This window comes from Oncorhynchus gorbuscha, linkage group LG03 (assembly GCF_021184085.1).
Source record: "Oncorhynchus gorbuscha isolate QuinsamMale2020 ecotype Even-year linkage group LG03, OgorEven_v1.0, whole genome shotgun sequence".
NCBI lineage: Eukaryota > Metazoa > Chordata > Actinopteri > Salmoniformes > Salmonidae > Oncorhynchus > Oncorhynchus gorbuscha.
The window spans coordinates 50,813,075-50,831,106 of record NC_060175.1 but is presented as its reverse complement, the minus strand read 5'-3'; the positions used below and the strand labels follow the sequence as shown (position 1 = coordinate 50,831,106).

Here is an 18,032-nt window from a genome sequence, read left to right as displayed (position 1 = left end):
ATAGGGGATTTTAGAAACACATCAAATAAGCTCTGTGTTTCGTGTAGGCTTACCCTGGCCTAACGCTTTGATAACCATGTAAATCTCTCTAGGACAAGATGACTTTTAACATTATATTTGCCTGTATTTACCCCCCCCCATAATTGTAATGCTAATTAGCTGCTAATGTGGCTATCATAAAGAACTACAGATGCCATGATGATCTAGATGAGACTGATGAATCAAGGCAAAGGTAAAATTCTCTGGATGAACTATCTAATGTTGGCTAAATGTAGTAATGAATAAATTGGCAACATTTCTTTAAATGGACAATTCTGTGAACTGACTTGTGCAAGTTTTACATTTACACAATACCTGTTAGCAAAGGTGTCAGCCTGAGATGAAATGCAGGAGCTAGCAGGGATTTGTAGTTTTGCATGATGTCCACTTTGATGCTAATTGGCATTTTCAAATCTGAGGGTAAATAGAGCTGAATATATTGATAAAAGTCACCTTGTCCGATGGAGATTTGCATGGTTATAAAAATGTCATGCCAGGGTAAACTTACACAAAACACAGCCCTTATTTCAAGTGTTTAAAAAAATCGTATATGGGAAAAATTAATGGTGGAAAAGGGATTTGAACCATTTCCCTGTTTGACCGCTAGGTTTTATAGGTATTATGACACCTCCACCGTGGCTATACTCTGTTCCTCAGCTAGTGACCACACAGCCTTTGTTTTTATAGCTCATACACTGTCAGTCACAACTACAGTAGTCAGGTAACACATATAGCCATAGCTCTTTCTAACGATGTCACACTAACATGGTTTTACAAAATGAGAAGTCATCCTCAGAGCGCCATCCCTTCCTAACACACACATTGTTACAAGGTGCAATATCTGTTTATGGCATTTGCAAATACAATATAGATACATTCAGAATCTAAAACAATGATTCTAGGATCCACAATTAATTGTAGTCTGTTGCATAATATTTTCACTTAGTAAGTAGAACCACTACTATCTACAATCTGCCTATACTTGTAGCCAGCCTACCTGTCTTTGTAACTTGTAACTCACATTCAAAAAGCGTAAAGAATGCCCTCTTCGAATTATCATAGCAATCGTCTAATGATTGCCTTGCACTCAGGTGCGCGGCTCTTATGGCAGTTACGGTAGAGAATTCCTCCACATATTTTTTTCCCGGAGGAAGTCTCGGTCAATTAGTTTAGACAGTAAGGAGAGCTTGAAGTCAGTACTCCTCCAATGAGAAGCTAAAACACCCACTGCTCTTGCTTCGATTTGTGGGAATCCCGGCGGAATTTTGGATTTATTTAAAAACATGGGATTTGAGTTGGATCGGTTTAAAGGGGCTGTGGACCCAGATTTTAAATGTAATTTGTGTAATAAAGTTCTAGAAGACCCGCTCACTACTCCGTGTGGTCACGTCTTCTGCGCTGGCTGTGTGCTACCTTGGGTTGTCCAGCAAAGCAGCTGCCCCGTCAAATGTCAAAGGATCTCCACGAAAGAGCTGAACCACGTTCTCCCTCTGAAAAACCTGATTATGAAGCTGGACATAAAGTGTGACAATCATGCCAGAGGCTGTGAAAAAGTGGTAAAGCTGCAACATCTGGCAGAGCACGCCGAGATGTGCGATTACTCGCCGGCAAAATGCAGGAATAAAGGATGCAACGAGGTGCTCAATCTGAAGGACATGGATGCACATATGCGCGAATCGTGTGATTGCAGACCGGTCGGGATATGCGAAAATGGATGTGGCTTGATGCTCACTCACAAAGAGCAAAAACTAGACACCCATTGCTGTTTGAAAGCCCTGAAAGCACACAACAGTGCATTGCACGTGAAGGTGGTCAGCTTGGACAAAGAGTTCAAGAAGCAATCTTTGAAATCGAGCAAAAGAGAGAAATCTCTTCTTGCTCAACTCTCTGCGGTGCATAATGAGCTACAAATGACAGCACTGAAGTATCAGAAGAAATTCACTGAATACAGTGCAAGGATCGACTCGCTGACTAAGACCCTTGCCCCCCCGTGCAAGGTAAATTCGTTTCAAATGACATTTGTGGCTATGGAATTTGTCATGCTGGTAGTTACTTTGTGATTGCCGGTTGTTCTATTGTGTGTTACTTTGTGTCTTCTGCGCGCGCACTGTCATTCTTTTCACATATGGTTTTCGAGCGCTACTTTGTTGCATGTTCCGTTACTTACCAGAGGCTTGTATTATTAACCAACGGAAAACTTTAGAGGTCCGATGTCTGCAAGCCCTTGACCAGACAGACTTTGAGTCTCCTGTGGTCAAACACGCTTTTATTAGTCTACTGCTTAAATGGCGTGTAATGTGATTTCCAACGACGAAGTAATTGTAGGGGCCAAGTAATGGTCAGGAGTGTTTCTTCTCCTCAGCTTGCCATAGTGTATGTCTGTCAGCTGCACGTACAGCCAGCTGGCAGTCTGGGGGAGGGGCAAATATTTACTATTGTTCTGTACACATGACTCAGGTCACAATTTCCCCCTCAAGGACCAAGCTAACCTCTTCGGGGTTGTTAGGGACTGTCTGTCTGAAGATGTTGGAAGAGAGACTGTGCTATTGTAATAACAACATAATACAAAAGATAAAAATGTGCCTAGTTGTTTGCCATGTTCTATAGCCAACTCAACACACGGGATATAAATGGATATATGCCTCTCTTCTGGTCAGCTAGGGAGTGGTTGAAGTGTTTATGATGTTGTGTCAGTCCACATGAACCCATAGTGGAAGAGCAGGCGAGGTACAGTAGTAGAAGGCCACAAGCATTCTGAATGTAAGGTAACTGGAGAGACATGTCAGCAGTGTGACATCTTTTGACCCTTTACCTAGTGTTGTTGTGTTTTTTTCTCCCCGTGTTTTTGAACTGAACATGTGTGCTGCACCGCACTACCACACATTCACAAGATGCCAATTATCAGTTATTATAACTAACCATTTTTTCCCCAGCCTGGTAAAGAGGAAACCCTTTCAACGGAGATTCGGGTTACTTATTTAGCACTGTGTATTCAACCCTCTGAAGTGACCGCACTGGACAAACTCAGTGAAAGGGGGGACGCACAAAGAAAGTTGTGCTCCTCCTTGGAGCTCTAATCCCTGGAAACATCTCCAAAGGTATCGTCTCTCATATGATCCGCGAATGAAAAAAGAGGGAAGCCAGAACGAAAAAAATCTGAATGTGGATGATGTGGTTAGTTTTTTAAAGGATTTTTCCCCTTCTGAATTTTCCCTTCGGATTCAGTCGAGCACTGCGAACAGGATTGCTTGGCGGAGAACTTCGGTGCACATGTGGCAGTATCAAACGGAAAGACACAGGTGGAATTAACTGTTGGAGGCGGGCAATTTGGTGACTGTCGCTGCGTTGCAAATCTTAAGAGAGCCAGCGTCTCTGTTTCTTCTTGGGCTAGTTCAGGTCACGTGCCATCAGATCCCGTGAAATGTAGGACTTGTTTCAGATTCAGGGTGACTTATTTGGTCCACAAGCCACCGCCAAAATATCAGTGGAGACAGTGACTGGTATCCTCCTTTGACTGCTGAGTTTGGGGCTTGGCCCAAATTCTGATGTACAGAATTTAACAGAATAAGTAGACTGGTTTAGAACGACTGAGCTGGATACGGGAATGTTGTCTTTCACCTTGGTCCTGTTGTAAATAAGGCTACATATTGTAGGTTAGATGACTGAGAAGCAAAATCAACACTGTCTGCGACGATTGCTGTCTGCCTGTGGGATTTAGTACCTTTCTGGCATGACATGCTTACCCAACTGGTTTTTAGAAGTCCTCAGTCCTCCTTACACGTTGTCTTGGTTACTCCGTTCTGACAGATCTAGGCTGTCCTCACAATGTCTAAAAGGTAGGGGCCAAGGCTGAGTACAAAAGACTTAACTTCCTAACCTATACTTTTCCCCCTATTCATATTGCTCATATTCCCAGATATTAGATGTGTTCAATTCCATGTTGAGTGACACAGAATCAGAATTTTCACTTAAAAAATATGTCAAACAAAAACCCTTGCTTGCAAACCATACAGCTCTATTGTGTTATTGACTGTATGTTTGTTTATCCCATGTGTAACTCAGTGTTGTTGTTGTCGTCTCACTGCTTTGCTTTATCTTGGCCAAGTCGCAGTTGTATTTGAACTTGTTCTCAACTGGCCTACCTGGTTAAATAAAAAAACACACTAACCAACTCCTTTTTCCAAAAACACGTGTACTTCAAGAACAGTGCAGATGCAGAGTTTGGTAAACAGAATGATGGTGTGTGCTGTTTGGTAACAGAATGATGGTGTGTGCTGTTTGGTAACAGAATGATGGTGTGTGCTGTTTGGTAACAGAATGATGGTGTGTGCTGTTTGGTAACAGAATGATGGTGTGTGCTGTTTGGTAACAGAATGATGGTGTGTGCTGTTTGGTAACAGAATGATGGTGTGTGCTGTTTGGTAACAGAATGATGGTGTGTGCTGTTTGGTAACAGAATGATGGTGTGTGCTGTTTGGTAACAGAATGATGGTGTGTGCTGTTTGGTAACAGAATGATGGTGTGTGCTGTTTGGTAACAGAATGATGATGTGTGCTGTTTGGTAACAGAATGATGGTGTGTGCTGTTTGGTAACAGAATGATGGTGTGTGCTGTTTGGTAACAGAATGATGGTGTGTGCTGTTTGGTAACAGAATGATGGTGTGTGCTGTTTGGTAACAGAATGATGGTGTGTGCTGTTTGGTAACAAAATGACGTCTCAAACTTTGCATCTGCGCTGTTCTTGAAATAAATGTGTTTTTAGAAAATGTTGAGTCTCAGTGTTACTGTGGAATTGCACATATGCCATTATCCATTTAGTAAATGGCCAATAGTTTTCTTTTAAATGTGGAACTCGCATGCATCTACACAACTTGGTCCAGCAGCAGTGCTGTACTCTGTACCCTATCCTGTAGCCTATATGGTAGCCAGACTCAGTCATGACACTGTACATACCGTTAATATTTGCTTTTATATTTAGTCCCTGTATGCTATGGCATACTCCGTAATGGGATGACAGCTGACATGATGTCCCCCCCCCCCTCCCGGCTGTCCTCCCTAAAAAGGTGGAGAGCTGACTGCACTGGTTTCACTTGTCATCCCTTCATTGACTGAGAACTCTACTGCTGTATTAATATAAGGAGCAAATGTCTTCTGGAGCGAGAGAAGGAAAATAGCATGAACCCTTTACTTGAATCAGTCACTTAACAGCTCTTTCTCAGAGCGGTTGTAGATCCACAGAAAATCATGTTGTAGATCCATACCAGCGACGTACTAAAATGTGAGAACAGGTTCATCTTTACCCTCTGCTATCAGCCATGTTGGTTATTGTGATACTTTTTTACATATCAATTTACTGTGTATGGAGTAGTCTTGGATTTGACCCATTTTACCTCAGGCTATTTCTATACCTAAAATACACCACTGACTTCCAAGTCAATTTCCTAGATTTATTTCAGACCTTTCTACTGTGTCGTTCAGAGTTATTTTTGTGTCGTTTAGAAGTGAAAATAAGCTCCAGTTCTCCATCGCTCAGGGAGGGGGTGTCATTGATTTTGTTCAATCATTCGTGTTATTCAGTGACATTTTTGGGTTGCTAATGACTACCTGTCTCCTGCCTGTGTCTGTCCACAGGGTGGGGAGACCAAAAACATCACAGCCATCCTTCATCGGGAGGGCGGTTCTCTGGGCTTCAACATCGTGGGAGGACGACCATGCGCGGTAAGTGGAATCTCTGCGGTTACTGTTTTATCTCGTTGATGGTCTGCCAAATGTCGTATGGGAAGTCCGGGATGGAGGCACATACTTGAACCACAATGAATTCTAATTTAGTGTTTTACCCCTTTACTGACATAGACATAGCTTAGACAGTAATACACTGCACCTTTCTCTCTTGAGCCTATGTGGATGGACCGCATCAATCAAGATTTTATTGTGTTAGTATATTGGTTGGGTTTAGCGGATTTGGTTTTTCAGATAAAAACTATAATGACTTTATATGAGTGTTAAATGAAGGATTATGACTGTGCCTCCAGTTTTTTTCCGCCTTTAATTGAGGGGACATGTAATGACATGGTTAACACAGACCAGCTGTGAAATGGGTCCTCTGCCCTGGGCTGATGACCTTTTATGACTTCTGTATTTGCTGTCTCACAGACAAGCATTAATGATTCCACGGAGTCTGATAAGAGTGTCAGTGTTGAAAATGTCACTGCTGACTTGGGATCCGAGCGCATATTCACAAAGATTCTTAGAGTAGGAGTGCTGATATAGGATCAGTTTGGCCTTTTTCTAGATGATAATGAATAGAATAATATTTGACAGGAGGGACCTGATCGGCACTCCTACTCTGAGATACTTTTGAAATTTCAGGAACTGGGTCTCCCATACATGGAGCCTCTCTCTGTCTCTCTGTGTGTGCAAAACTGGCCCCGTTGAAATGGTTTTCGCAGTATCTGTTTCACTGGGAAGAATGTGTGCCAAAGGGTTCCACTCAGGGGTGTTTTTCTGGGTTTCATTACAACATCCGAAGCAGATTTTCTTTTTTCTTAATTCCAATGGTCTTGTTGATTTGTAACCTTTCTCGTTCCCTTGACAGAACCATACATCAAGCTCAACCCAAAGAGAGTCCAGAGGATACAGTCAACTTGCTCGCAGTGTTTTTAAGGCTCCGGATGAATTCATAAAGAGGTCACCAAATCCTCCACAAGAAACGATTGATTTGAACGGAAATAACATAGAGGCTTTGCAGCTTTTGACACGTGGCATTTTCATCCTTGACTGGGGTTGATACGATGGGGAGGCCAGGATGGGTTGGGTCGCCAGGATAACTATGATTAAGGGCTGGCATTTGTAGAAAATAGAGGGTCTAAATGCTGGGGGATTCATGGCAAAGCATCGGGCCTCTCACACTGCCCTGTTGTGACATTCCGTTGGCACTCCGGGCCATTTTTTGGGGTGCATCGTGTTGGTTTCACAGTAAACACTGTGCTGTGATGAGCTCGGATAAAAGAGGAAGCAGACCTGAAATAATGAATTACAGCATTCACAGCTTGATTTCTGAGGTTCCTTTAAGTATTCCATAAAAATGTAGCATAGTATTGCACGACTTGGCAGAGGTGCGGGTTGGATTGATGTGCTTTTAAGAGGAGCTGAGATGGATGTTGGCAGTGGTTTTGTTAAGCCAATCATAGCTTTTTCAACTCAGGGGTCACAGCCTCACCGATGGACGCAGAGTGTACCCATCCAACACATCCATTCAACATTTAGCCCCTCTAAGGGGATGGGTCGTAGTTGCAATCTCCAGCCCTGGGAAACATGTCAACTGGCAGGCCATTTTGGCACTGGGGTTGTGTGGACCACAATATTAAGCCCTGTGTAATGTGCACCTGCAACCCACTAGTGAGTCACTGCGGGCTGTTGATCCATGCGGTTAATCGCTGGGTTAATCCAGGCTGCGTTGATGACTGTGGTTGTGTTCACATGTGACTGCAGGGTGTCTCTGACCCTGATTGGTGAGAATGGGTAATGGGAAAACCATTTAGAATTGTCTGCATATGATCCTCAGGTCCTTTGGAAGTAGGTTAGGCAGTTTTAGCAAGAGACTTGTTTAATATTTTTAAGATCTTATTTTTTCGGAAGAATTTGAAGTCGATTATCATGTATTTTAGTTTCATTTTTTTTTTTTTTTTAAATGTAGTCATCTTCAATGATTTCTTATCCAATTTGATCCATGTGTAATCTGAGAGGGTTTCTCCCACAGGACAACCATGATGGCCCTTCGAATGAAGGGATCTTTGTATCTAAGATTGTTGAGAACGGACCAGCAGACAAGGAGGGAGGCCTTCAGATCCACGACAGAATAATGGAGGTATGTGACCTGTACCGTTTCATGTGAAGGCCAATTCAGTATGCAGCCCTTTAACCATATCTGGAGTCTTGGTATTCACATGCATACGTTGTAATGTTAGCACCAGAGAACCAGATACTCTACAACACCCTAGCACACAACAGTAACCACTTCAAGCAGCAGTAACAAGTGGCTGAAATCCTGCTGTTCATTCAGATTCATCATAAGCTCCCTTGACAATAGACAGATTGAGCCACCAAAACCGACAGCAATATACTTGGCGCCTTGTGACTTAAGACCGTTGGGGCCTCCAAGTGGCCTAGTCGCCTGGTCTGTAAGGAGAGATTAGTTAACGTGCCGTGTGAATGTGTGTCAGTGTGACTTACTGGGAGAAGGGCTGTGTGAAGGGGATACCAGGGGGAACCGGTGTACGGGGTTATATGAGAGGACACCTCTTGTTATGCTCAGTTAATAGCCATTCATCTTGAATCAAGTTAAAAGAAAGCAAATTTAGCTTAAAGATGCAATATGCAGAAATCTCTCCAGCATTTCCTGGTTTCTAAAATTCAAATAGTAATTTCAGTATGTGTGACAAAACAAGAAATTGGGTCCAATGTGTGTAGAATCATTGTACCATCTAAACCGCTGTGAAAAATATTTTCAATAGCCGAAGATATTGTATTTTCAGCTGTTTAAGCTGGTGAACAAAACCGAAAGGAAAAGATGCAAAAATGTCATTTAAGAACGGGAAGGAAAGAAATGGCGCACATGGAACAGATGTACCGTTTATTAGACTTGCTTTCAATGTTCATTTGGTCAGGTGATCCAAAAAGTGTAATACTGCAGCTTTAAAGATGACATTGGACCCACATTGGTGTTTTTGTCTCTGTATTGTCTTTGACTTAGTGGGGGAGAAGTCACAGAGAGGAAGGTGGAGAACGTAAAGAGAATGAGGACATTGAGGATGGAACTAGGGACGCTATTCAGTGACGCTCTCTCAAGACGAGTGGGGTGACTAAACAAAACAGAACCAAATAAAAGACATCGTTGCTGAATCCTCGTGGTGCTTTTCATTTGATAGTTGGGGGGGGGGGGGGGGATCTAATATCAGAGGTGGTTTAAGTTTCTCAGCAGCCATCTTTGTTACAGCTAAGCCGTAAAAATGACCTTGTCATATACGGATTCTTCCCTGGTTGAAGAGAGATGTGTAATTGAGTCAGTTCAGTTGTGTTTCCTACCTGGGGTGATGGAAGTCTCAGTGGGACCTAGTGATTCATTGAGGGGGGGGGAAATGAATAGCAAGAACCCACCGGCAGTTCCGTGTACTGTACTCTCAACCCTGTGTGGCTAAACCAACAGTAGCCTCATCCTGCTATGTGGGGCGCCGTGCACAGCTGGAGCTTGCATTTTTAAACCTGCACCACCGGAACCCTTCCAGGTACTGCCTCGTCTCTCCCACATGTCTTCTGTTTCTTTCTTTCTTAAGTGCTGCTCAAATGGCTCCAGCTTTTCTCTACTTTGAGGTTGGAATCACCGTGATGCAGTTTAAATGGTTGTTTGTGGATGTGGCACATTTTTATTAAGTTCTTGGCATTTTGTTATGTAGGCTAAGTGAAAGTTGAAGACTGTAATTTGTCCAAATCCACATCATTTATATTTTTGTGGTATTATGCCCCTTTTTATTTTGCTCAGATTCTCAACAAAGGACTGCGTGACCTGACAGCAAACAGGACATGGGTGTCGCACGTCATGTTTTAATATTCTGATTTCATTGTCCCTATCCCCTTTACAGTTGGGCCCGCGCAGGTGTGTGAGACGCAACAGCTTCAGTGTTTACTCCCCACCCCCAACCCATTTCTATTGCCTTTAAAAAAAAGAAGAAAAAAGCTTTGATTTTCAAATGAACACCATATGAAAGTAAAATCCCATCATGTGGATCACCACTCATTTCATGCGCCACAAAAAAAAGCTCCAGTGCCTTGCCCAGCTGCGGTGATCAGCTGGCTTAAATGGATCCATTTACATAACATGTGGAACTAAGACGTAATAACAAGTTCAACTGAGGAGGCAAAAGCACTGGGGTCCCTTCTTTCATACATACTAACTAGTGATGCGGGGTCGATACAGTTAATTATCGGGATATTATTTTTGATGCATCTTTTTTTGACAATATCACAATGTTGTTTTTGCGCTAGTTGGCCGCGCCTGCTTGTTCTCCGTCTACTTTCTAAACACTGAGCCAATTCATTTTCCGCACTTTAAAAAAATGCATTTCCATGACTGATCAAAACTAGTTCTCATGGCTCTCTTGTCCCTCTGCAGCAGACGCATGGTGAGCAAACACGTTTGGAACGTCGAATCGCAACGAAATCACAGTATCGAATCACAATCCATATAGAATCGCAATCCATATCGTATCGGCACGGGAAGTATCATGATAATACCGCATCGCGAGGTCCCTGGCAATTCCCAGCCCTACTACAAACACACATAGTGTGGTGTTCGGTCTTCCTCTTGTGAAGGTGTTAGTTCCAGTAAGTATACATGGATGTAACATGTCCATGATGATCCAGGATTGTTCCTCCTTAACAGACTCTTAGTGGAGGAGTGTGATCATGGCAGATGTCCCTCCTCTGCACCACTGCTAACACTTCAGCCTGGGATGAATCTGCTCATGAATGCCTCCTTGTTCAGCACAGACATGTTCTTGTAACTTGGAGCAGTGTTTGCTTTTGCTCAGTCTCCAAGAGCTGGAATTGTAATACATAGGTTTGATTCAATTAAACTCACGGGGCTGGGTATAGGGCGAAGAGTGTAATGTACCTACTCGAAAGGGGACTTAGTTCAGATAATGTTTTCACTTTCTCTTTGAAATGAGAGAGCTGTGTTGAAGTAAGAAATGGCGTTCAAGCATGTCTTCCTAGCCCCAGTCTCCGAGGCATTGATAAGTTCTTCACATCGACAATCCACACATGGGCTGTGTGCGTATGACACCACACTGACGCAAACATTGTTTAGAGCCAATAAAAATGGAACACAAATGTGTGCTTTGCGGTTCTTGTCTCCAGGAAATGGCGCAGGATATTTGCTCGTGTCTCACATGTTATGCTGAATCGTAGCATCTTTGTTTGAATGACTAAACCAATGTCACAATCCTAAAATGACTGCCTGATCTCTCAGGATCGAGTTGTTGTTTTTGTAAGGAATCCAAGTGCAAGAACAGGAAGAGGACGCTGAGCCTGAGACTACTGTTGTAAATGTCACCTTGTAAATCCTCTGCAAACACTCAGGTCATGGAGGGCGAACAACAACAACTACTTTAAAAAATAAACTGACATTGAGGAGATGCCAGTTCTAGTCTTGGAGGACATGTTATTGCCAGCAGAAATGTGTCCAAATTGAAAGTTAAACTCGATATGACGTTGCCACGAGCTGCGCCGGAGATATTGAGATGAGTGAGATGCAACACTTCGCTCTCACACGGTATCTGCTCATGTGCACGGTTTCGCTTCACGCTGTCACAGCGTGGTAGCCACGGAACCAAAACAGCAGAGAAGTTAAGCCTCGCAGTTCAACACTCTGTTGTTGCGGAAATTGACCCGCTATACTGTTTTTATTTCTGCATCTACGTTACATCGCTAAGTCTACCTTTAATTGTGGCAGCAATGTAAGCTTTAGTCAAGAATCCCCCCTGGGCTGGCGGTGTCATCCTAAAGCCTGTCTCAAATCTGTCAAAGTAATGGTGTTCAGAGTCCAGTTTAGTGTTGTTGTTGTTTTTACTTGCTTGGTGACTCTCCCTGTTTCTTCTGTAGTGTTTGAAGTGAAGGCTCAAGCCAAGGTTCTGATAGATGGAGCTTAGCAGGAATAACACAACTTTGGGCCACATCTCTTGTAAATGTCCATTCTATGGTGTCATCAGCTGCATTTTTATTTAGCTCACTGTCATATGGTACTGATTTTAATGAAAGTGCTTTAGGTAATTTTTTTCTTCAGAAATGAATGTGATTTTCTTCTTTGGGCATTATGGAGTTTATTGTTGTTAGAAGAGTGACTTCACAGTTTGGCTCCACAGACGTGCATTGACTAGCCACCCTGAATAGAACCGAAATAGCATGCAATATGTTTCTACACAACACAAACACACCGGGCGTAACATATGACAATATTTATTCTCAGGCAATGACTTGTGGTTTTTCTAATCTGCTTGGAAGTGCATGGGGAGGACTGTGTTGGGAAAATGGCTCCGTTTACAACCACATCAGTACTGCAGTAACACTATTTTGACAATGATAATATTATATTTACCTCTTGACTCAATCAACCTCATTGCATTTGACTTACCCCTCACCCTTCCCCTTTTAAAAAAAAGTGACTTTGAAATGTGTATCATAAGTTCATGGAAATATGTTTAACTGCTACGACTGACTATTGCAAAAACGACAATGTAACATTTAGCTTAGGATACCTACTGACTGCCGTTTTGTACCCCCACAAATTCCCATATTAGGATTGGTTGAAGGATTGGACACTATTCATCATGTCAATTCTGTGACCTGGTCCGTAGAGAAGGGAGGAGGTGACATCCTCGTCTAAGGTCTGGAATTCTGCTGGCCACACCAGAGCAGTCCCTCCTTATCTTCCCGTGACCGCTGAGCTGTGAGGTTACCCACAGTGCACCACTTAACACCCCATACCTCCTCCTAGTTATTTTAGTGACGACTCACCAGCCAGACCCTCCCGGTGCTAAATGGCAGCCATCTGTGGAAGATGGCTGATTAGAAATGTGAGTTGAGTGGAGGGGCGACCAAAGCATGCATGTTGATGAGGCCTAATTCTGTTTGAAGTCTTGGTGTTAGCATTCCTCCCACTTCCCGGGCAGGCCAGGCTAGGGGGACAGAGATGTTTGGGCAGTTTGAGGGAAAACCAGCTCTGCTCTGCTGTGTTCCCACTTGTTGCAAAGTGGCCCTGTCCCTACCCTATAGGGAAACATGGTGATCGCCCAAGTTTCTGCGGAAGAAATATTCTAAGCTTTTTTCTTAAAGTTTTGCTCAAAGAGAGTAGTTTGCGAATGTTATTTTTTAAACCTACACCACCTTTTGAAATATATATTGAATCTCTTGTGGTCCTTCTGTAGCTCAGTTGGTAGAGCAAGGCGCTTGTAACGCCAGGGTAGTGGGTTCGATCCCCGGGACCACCCATACGTAGAATGTATGCACACATGACTGTAAGTCGCTTTGGATAAAAGCGTCTGCTAAATGGCATATATTATTATTATATTATTCTTAAAGTTATTTTTTTGTATGTTATCTAAAATTGTATTTCAATCACGAGTGAACCTCTAGAACTTGGGTTAAAAGGATTTAAGGATATTCGTCATTTTGTATTACAGCTTAACTGTTTTAATTCAGTATTCAATGTGAACGAATTGACTAGAATTGGATGTACTTCCAGTACATGAGTCTGTGATAGATTTAGACCGTTCCCAACCAGGGCCCCTCTCCTTCCATTCCCCTCAGAGGGACAGAATGCCAGTATGGTGTGGGCGGTCCGTACCCACTGTCACTAATAAGTTGTCACAGCACATGGCATCTTGGACAGGCTGAGTCACAAGTTCCCATGTGTTATTTCTGACCCGGAGGCTATGAGGAACAGAAATGGCAGTTATTTCCCTAAGGGGATCACATGTTGTTTGGCATCCCGAGGCAAGAAGCAGGCCTTTGTCAGGGCCTTTATTGAATTTAGGCCCCTGTGCAATTGGCCTCTCTCTCTCTCGCTGTCTGTGTTTTTCTCTGTTTCTCTATTGCTCTCTCTTGCCCTTGCTCCCTGCTCAATACTCCAGTCTCTTTGGCCCTCCCTACTAAAGAGCTCTAGTCTACAGGCCCGGCAGGCAGGCCAGTTTCAGCAGCACAGGAAGGCACATTCCGAGGCTCTCTGGCTAAGCTAAGGCAGGGACATTAAATCAAATGCAACTTTTAAAGAGGCCATAATCAGCTTCTGGTGGTGGCCGCTGCACTGTGCCGGGCGCACACACGGACAGAATGGCCGCCTTTGTGGTTTAAGCAGTGAGTGCCACCGACTGGAACAGTCACAAGGCACATCTTTGTTTTCCCTTCTCCATAGGGAAAAGAGAGCGAGGTTTTATGAAGCTGTGGAGTGATTACATATACAACCCTGAGTGGGTGTGAGGTGAACTCGCTCCTCGGCGGTGCCGGCCAGCTCCTCTTTTTCTGCACCGCCACTGTACGCCAATGCCACACACAAAAAAAATATAGCATTTTCCACTGTGTTTAAACGGCGTCCTTCCTCAAAGGAGAGCCGACGGACGGTTGATGATTTTCATGGAGACACTCTGTCTGGCCTACTGTAAATGTGTTTGCTTTGCTCCGACACCAGTCTAGTTAAAGGTTGGCTCGGCTCTCTCTCTTTATTCATAGGGCCCACTCCCTTTAATTTATGGCCCCTGAAAGGTTTAGGGGGCAGAAATAGACAGGTGTAATTAAGGATGATTTTCCTGCCAATTAATCATTGGTATTGTGTAAGCGACTCAGTAACAATAAGCTCAGGTTACCAGTTGCTCTCCCTGTCGGCCCCTGACTCCCCCTGTGGACTGCCCACTGTCTCCCTAATTAACTACCCCCAATTAAATGCTAATAGGCTGATTAACAGACCTTTGTTGTGCTGTATTGGCCCGGCATTTCCTCCTGGTGGCCCTCTGAAATGTGTAAAGACTGCAGCACGTTAATCACTGCCCACTCTTGAGTGATCTCTGTGGGCTCGGCAGGGACCGGTTTGGCCAGCTTCACGCTCCACTGTTCTCCAGCTTGTTTCACTGTGATTGATATCCTTACAACAACAACAAAAAGCCCAGAGTCTGAACCACCACTGTTTCTATGATTTCATCTGTGTATTATGTGAACTACAAAAGTCAGGGAGGACCAGCGATTTAACAAATGCTCCATGCAGTAAAATCAATTATGGGACAGAGGCTGCTTGTCATAACCCACAGCTGTACACTTTAGGATAAATCACACATAATGCTGACATGCATGTGGTTTTGGGTGGAAAGTTTGGGTGTCGGGTTTTATTTATAAAATGATCATAATTTTAGGGGAATGGAGCTTTCCTAATATGGAGTTTAACAGATGGAAGAAGAGAAGTATATTTTCCTTAAGATACTTGGGACTGGGAGGTTTTTATGACACAGTCCAGCATTGTAGTGAAACATGGAAGTACTTTCCTGGTTTACTTCCTGGATATGTTTTTTTTCTTTCTTCTAAAGTTGGCTTCAGACTGTGTGTGTGGCTGTTCCTATCGAAATAGACATACTTTTAAATTTGAACAAAGTTTGTTCAATATTTCAACGGTCACTTCGTGTTCCAACATCAGTCCCTTCAGCTGGCTGTATAGATTTCCAGCTCTGCAGATGTCTCATTTCCTATCATAAAGCATACGAGTGGATGCAATGTGTTCTCTTCAAATGGAAACTACGAGCTCCTGTGACTGTTTTAATTAATATTCCATTTTTCACCGGTGCTTTCCAATCGGGTACATACGTTATGTTGAGCTAGACTGTATACGCTGAAATACATGGCAGGAAACCCTTCTTGCTGAGTGACATATAACAAACACCCCATAAAAGGTCTTTGTCTACCTGCACTGCAGCCAGACCTCTGTCTAAACTGCTTGGTAACTCAAACTCACTTTTCCATTGGAATACAGTCAAAGCTCTCCCAGGTGCCAGTGGGTGTGTAACTGTACCGTGTTTTGCTTTGTAAGGGTCTTTGGATTTTATTCAGGGAGAAGAACACACAGCGTGTATCATTGTGCTACAGGTAATTCTCCCTTTTCTGACTTGCAGATGATGGGTGATATCTGAGCTAATTAGAAAACATCGCCTTGCATGTTTCTTTAGAAAAAAATTAACTACTGTGCAAGTCATGCAGAGAAAATGCTCCTCCATTTGCAGTACGTCACAAAGAGACACCTGCTCCAACATCTCAATAGGCTGTTGCCTGTCTGGACAGTGGACGGGTCACAACGTGTCATTGGATGCTGAAACGGTATCCCAGGATGCTTTGATGTAGCACAAATTCAATGCTTCATGGTGGCAGCCTGGCCTCCATTGTACAACACCTTCTTCCATTCGCTAATCCTGACAACACGGGCAGCTTTAGAATTCTAATGCTCCCATCCTCGTGAGCCTTTTTTTTCAAGAGGGTTTGTAGATGGACGCCCTTTGACTTGGCAAGAAAAGTGTAACCGGGCGGCTGCTGCGCACCTTTCTGATGCAAATGTGCGAAGAGAAAAACGATGTTCGTTAGCTTGGTTCGTTACGCATTACGCTGGTCTTTCCTTTCTCTCTCTCCCTTGAGAGGGATGTTTCACTTTCAAGTGGTACCTTTCTGTCTGGATTAAACCTTTTTCTTTAGAGAGAAATTGCCAGAACTTCCACAACTAGGAAGAGGTTGAGGAATACACACACACACACACACACACACACACACACACACACACACACACACACACACACACACACACACACACACACACACACACACACACACACACACACACACACACACACACACACACACACACACACACACACACACACACACACACACACACACACACACACACACACACACACACACACACACACACACACACACACACACACACGTGGAGTGGGAGTTAGGCTAGGCTGGGGGCACCTCCCTCAAAATACCTACTTCCTCCACTCATGTCTCTTCTGTATGCCTTCACAATCAATGAAGAGTAGAAATTTTCAGCTTTCTCTCTCCTCTCTCTCACTCACACTCACACTCACTCTCACGCTCACTCTCACTCTCACACTAGAGAAGAATTCGACAAAGTGCGTTACATGTTTAAATTAATGATATTTACCCATTTGATTCTTAAAGAATATAAATTAGAAATGCCTCATGAGCTTAGTTCAACTGTCGTACCCCATCAGAACTCAAAATATAAGCTTATTTTACAAAATTATTTGTAAACAATGTACAGTGGCTAGAAAAAGTATGTTAACCCTTTGTAATTATCAGGATTTCTGCATAAATTGGTCATATAACTTGATCTGATCTTCATCTAAAGCACAACAATAGACAAACACAGTGTGCTTAAACTAATAACACACAAATTATTGTATTTTGTCTATACTGAATACCTCATTTAAACATTCACAGTGTAGGTTGGAAAAGTATGTGAAGCCCTAGGCTAATGGCTTCTCCAAAACTATAGTTTTTGTGCATGACACAAGTGCATGACACAAGTAATTTTTCCAACAATTGTTTATAGACAAATTATTTCACTTAGAATTCACTGTATCACAATTCCAGTGTCTCAGAAGTTTACATACACTAAGTTGACTGTGCCTTTTATTTTAAGTAGCTTGGACAATTCCAGAAAATGGTATCATGGCTTTAGAAGCGTCTGATAGGCTAATTGACATAATCTGAGTCAATTGGAGGTGTACCTGTGGATGTATTTCAAGGCCTACCTTCAAACTCAGTGCCTCTGCTTGACATCATGGGAAAATAAAAATAAATCAGCCAGGACCTCAAATTGTAGACCTACACAAGTCTGGTTCATCCTTGAGAGCAATTTCCAAACGCCTGAAGGTACCATGTTCATCTTGTATAAACAATAGTATGCAAGTATAAACACTGTGGGACCACGCAGCCGTCATACTGCTCAGGAAGGAGATGCGTTCCGCCTCCTAGAGATGAACGTATTTTGGTGCGAAAAGTGCAAATCAATCCCAGAACAACAGCAAAGGACCTTGTGAAGATGCTGGAGGAAACCATTACAAAGGTATCTATATCCACAGTAAAACGAGTCCTATATCAACATAACCTGAACGGCCGCTCAGCAAGGAAGAAGCCACTGCTCTAAAACCTCCATAAAAAGCCAGACTACAATTTGCACATGAGGACAAAGATGGTACTTTTTGGAGAAATGTCCTCTGGTCTGATGAAATAAAAATACAACTGTTTCGTTATGTTTGGAGGACAGGGGGAGGCTTGCAAGCTGAAGATCACCATCCCAACCATGAAGACATTTCTGACTCACTGGGAATGTGATGAAAGAAATAAAAGCTGAAATAAATAATTCTCTCTACTATTAT

The 18,032-nt window shown here is 43.0% G+C and overlaps 1 protein-coding gene across 1 annotated transcript in view; it reads left to right on the top strand.

Annotated features, from left to right (window-relative positions):
* The first annotated feature begins 1,219 nt into the window (after positions 1 to 1,219).
* Positions 1,220 to 18,032, top strand: part of LOC124031508 (E3 ubiquitin-protein ligase PDZRN3-B-like) — a 125,082-nt gene continuing 108,269 nt past the window's right edge. Inside the window, exons 1-3 of the mRNA XM_046342813.1 lie at positions 1,220 to 2,036; positions 5,671 to 5,757; positions 7,799 to 7,906. Coding sequence (XP_046198769.1) covers positions 1,323 to 2,036; positions 5,671 to 5,757; positions 7,799 to 7,906 — 909 coding nt within the window. The 5' untranslated portion in view covers positions 1,220 to 1,322. The remainder of the gene's footprint in view (positions 2,037 to 5,670; positions 5,758 to 7,798; positions 7,907 to 18,032) is intronic.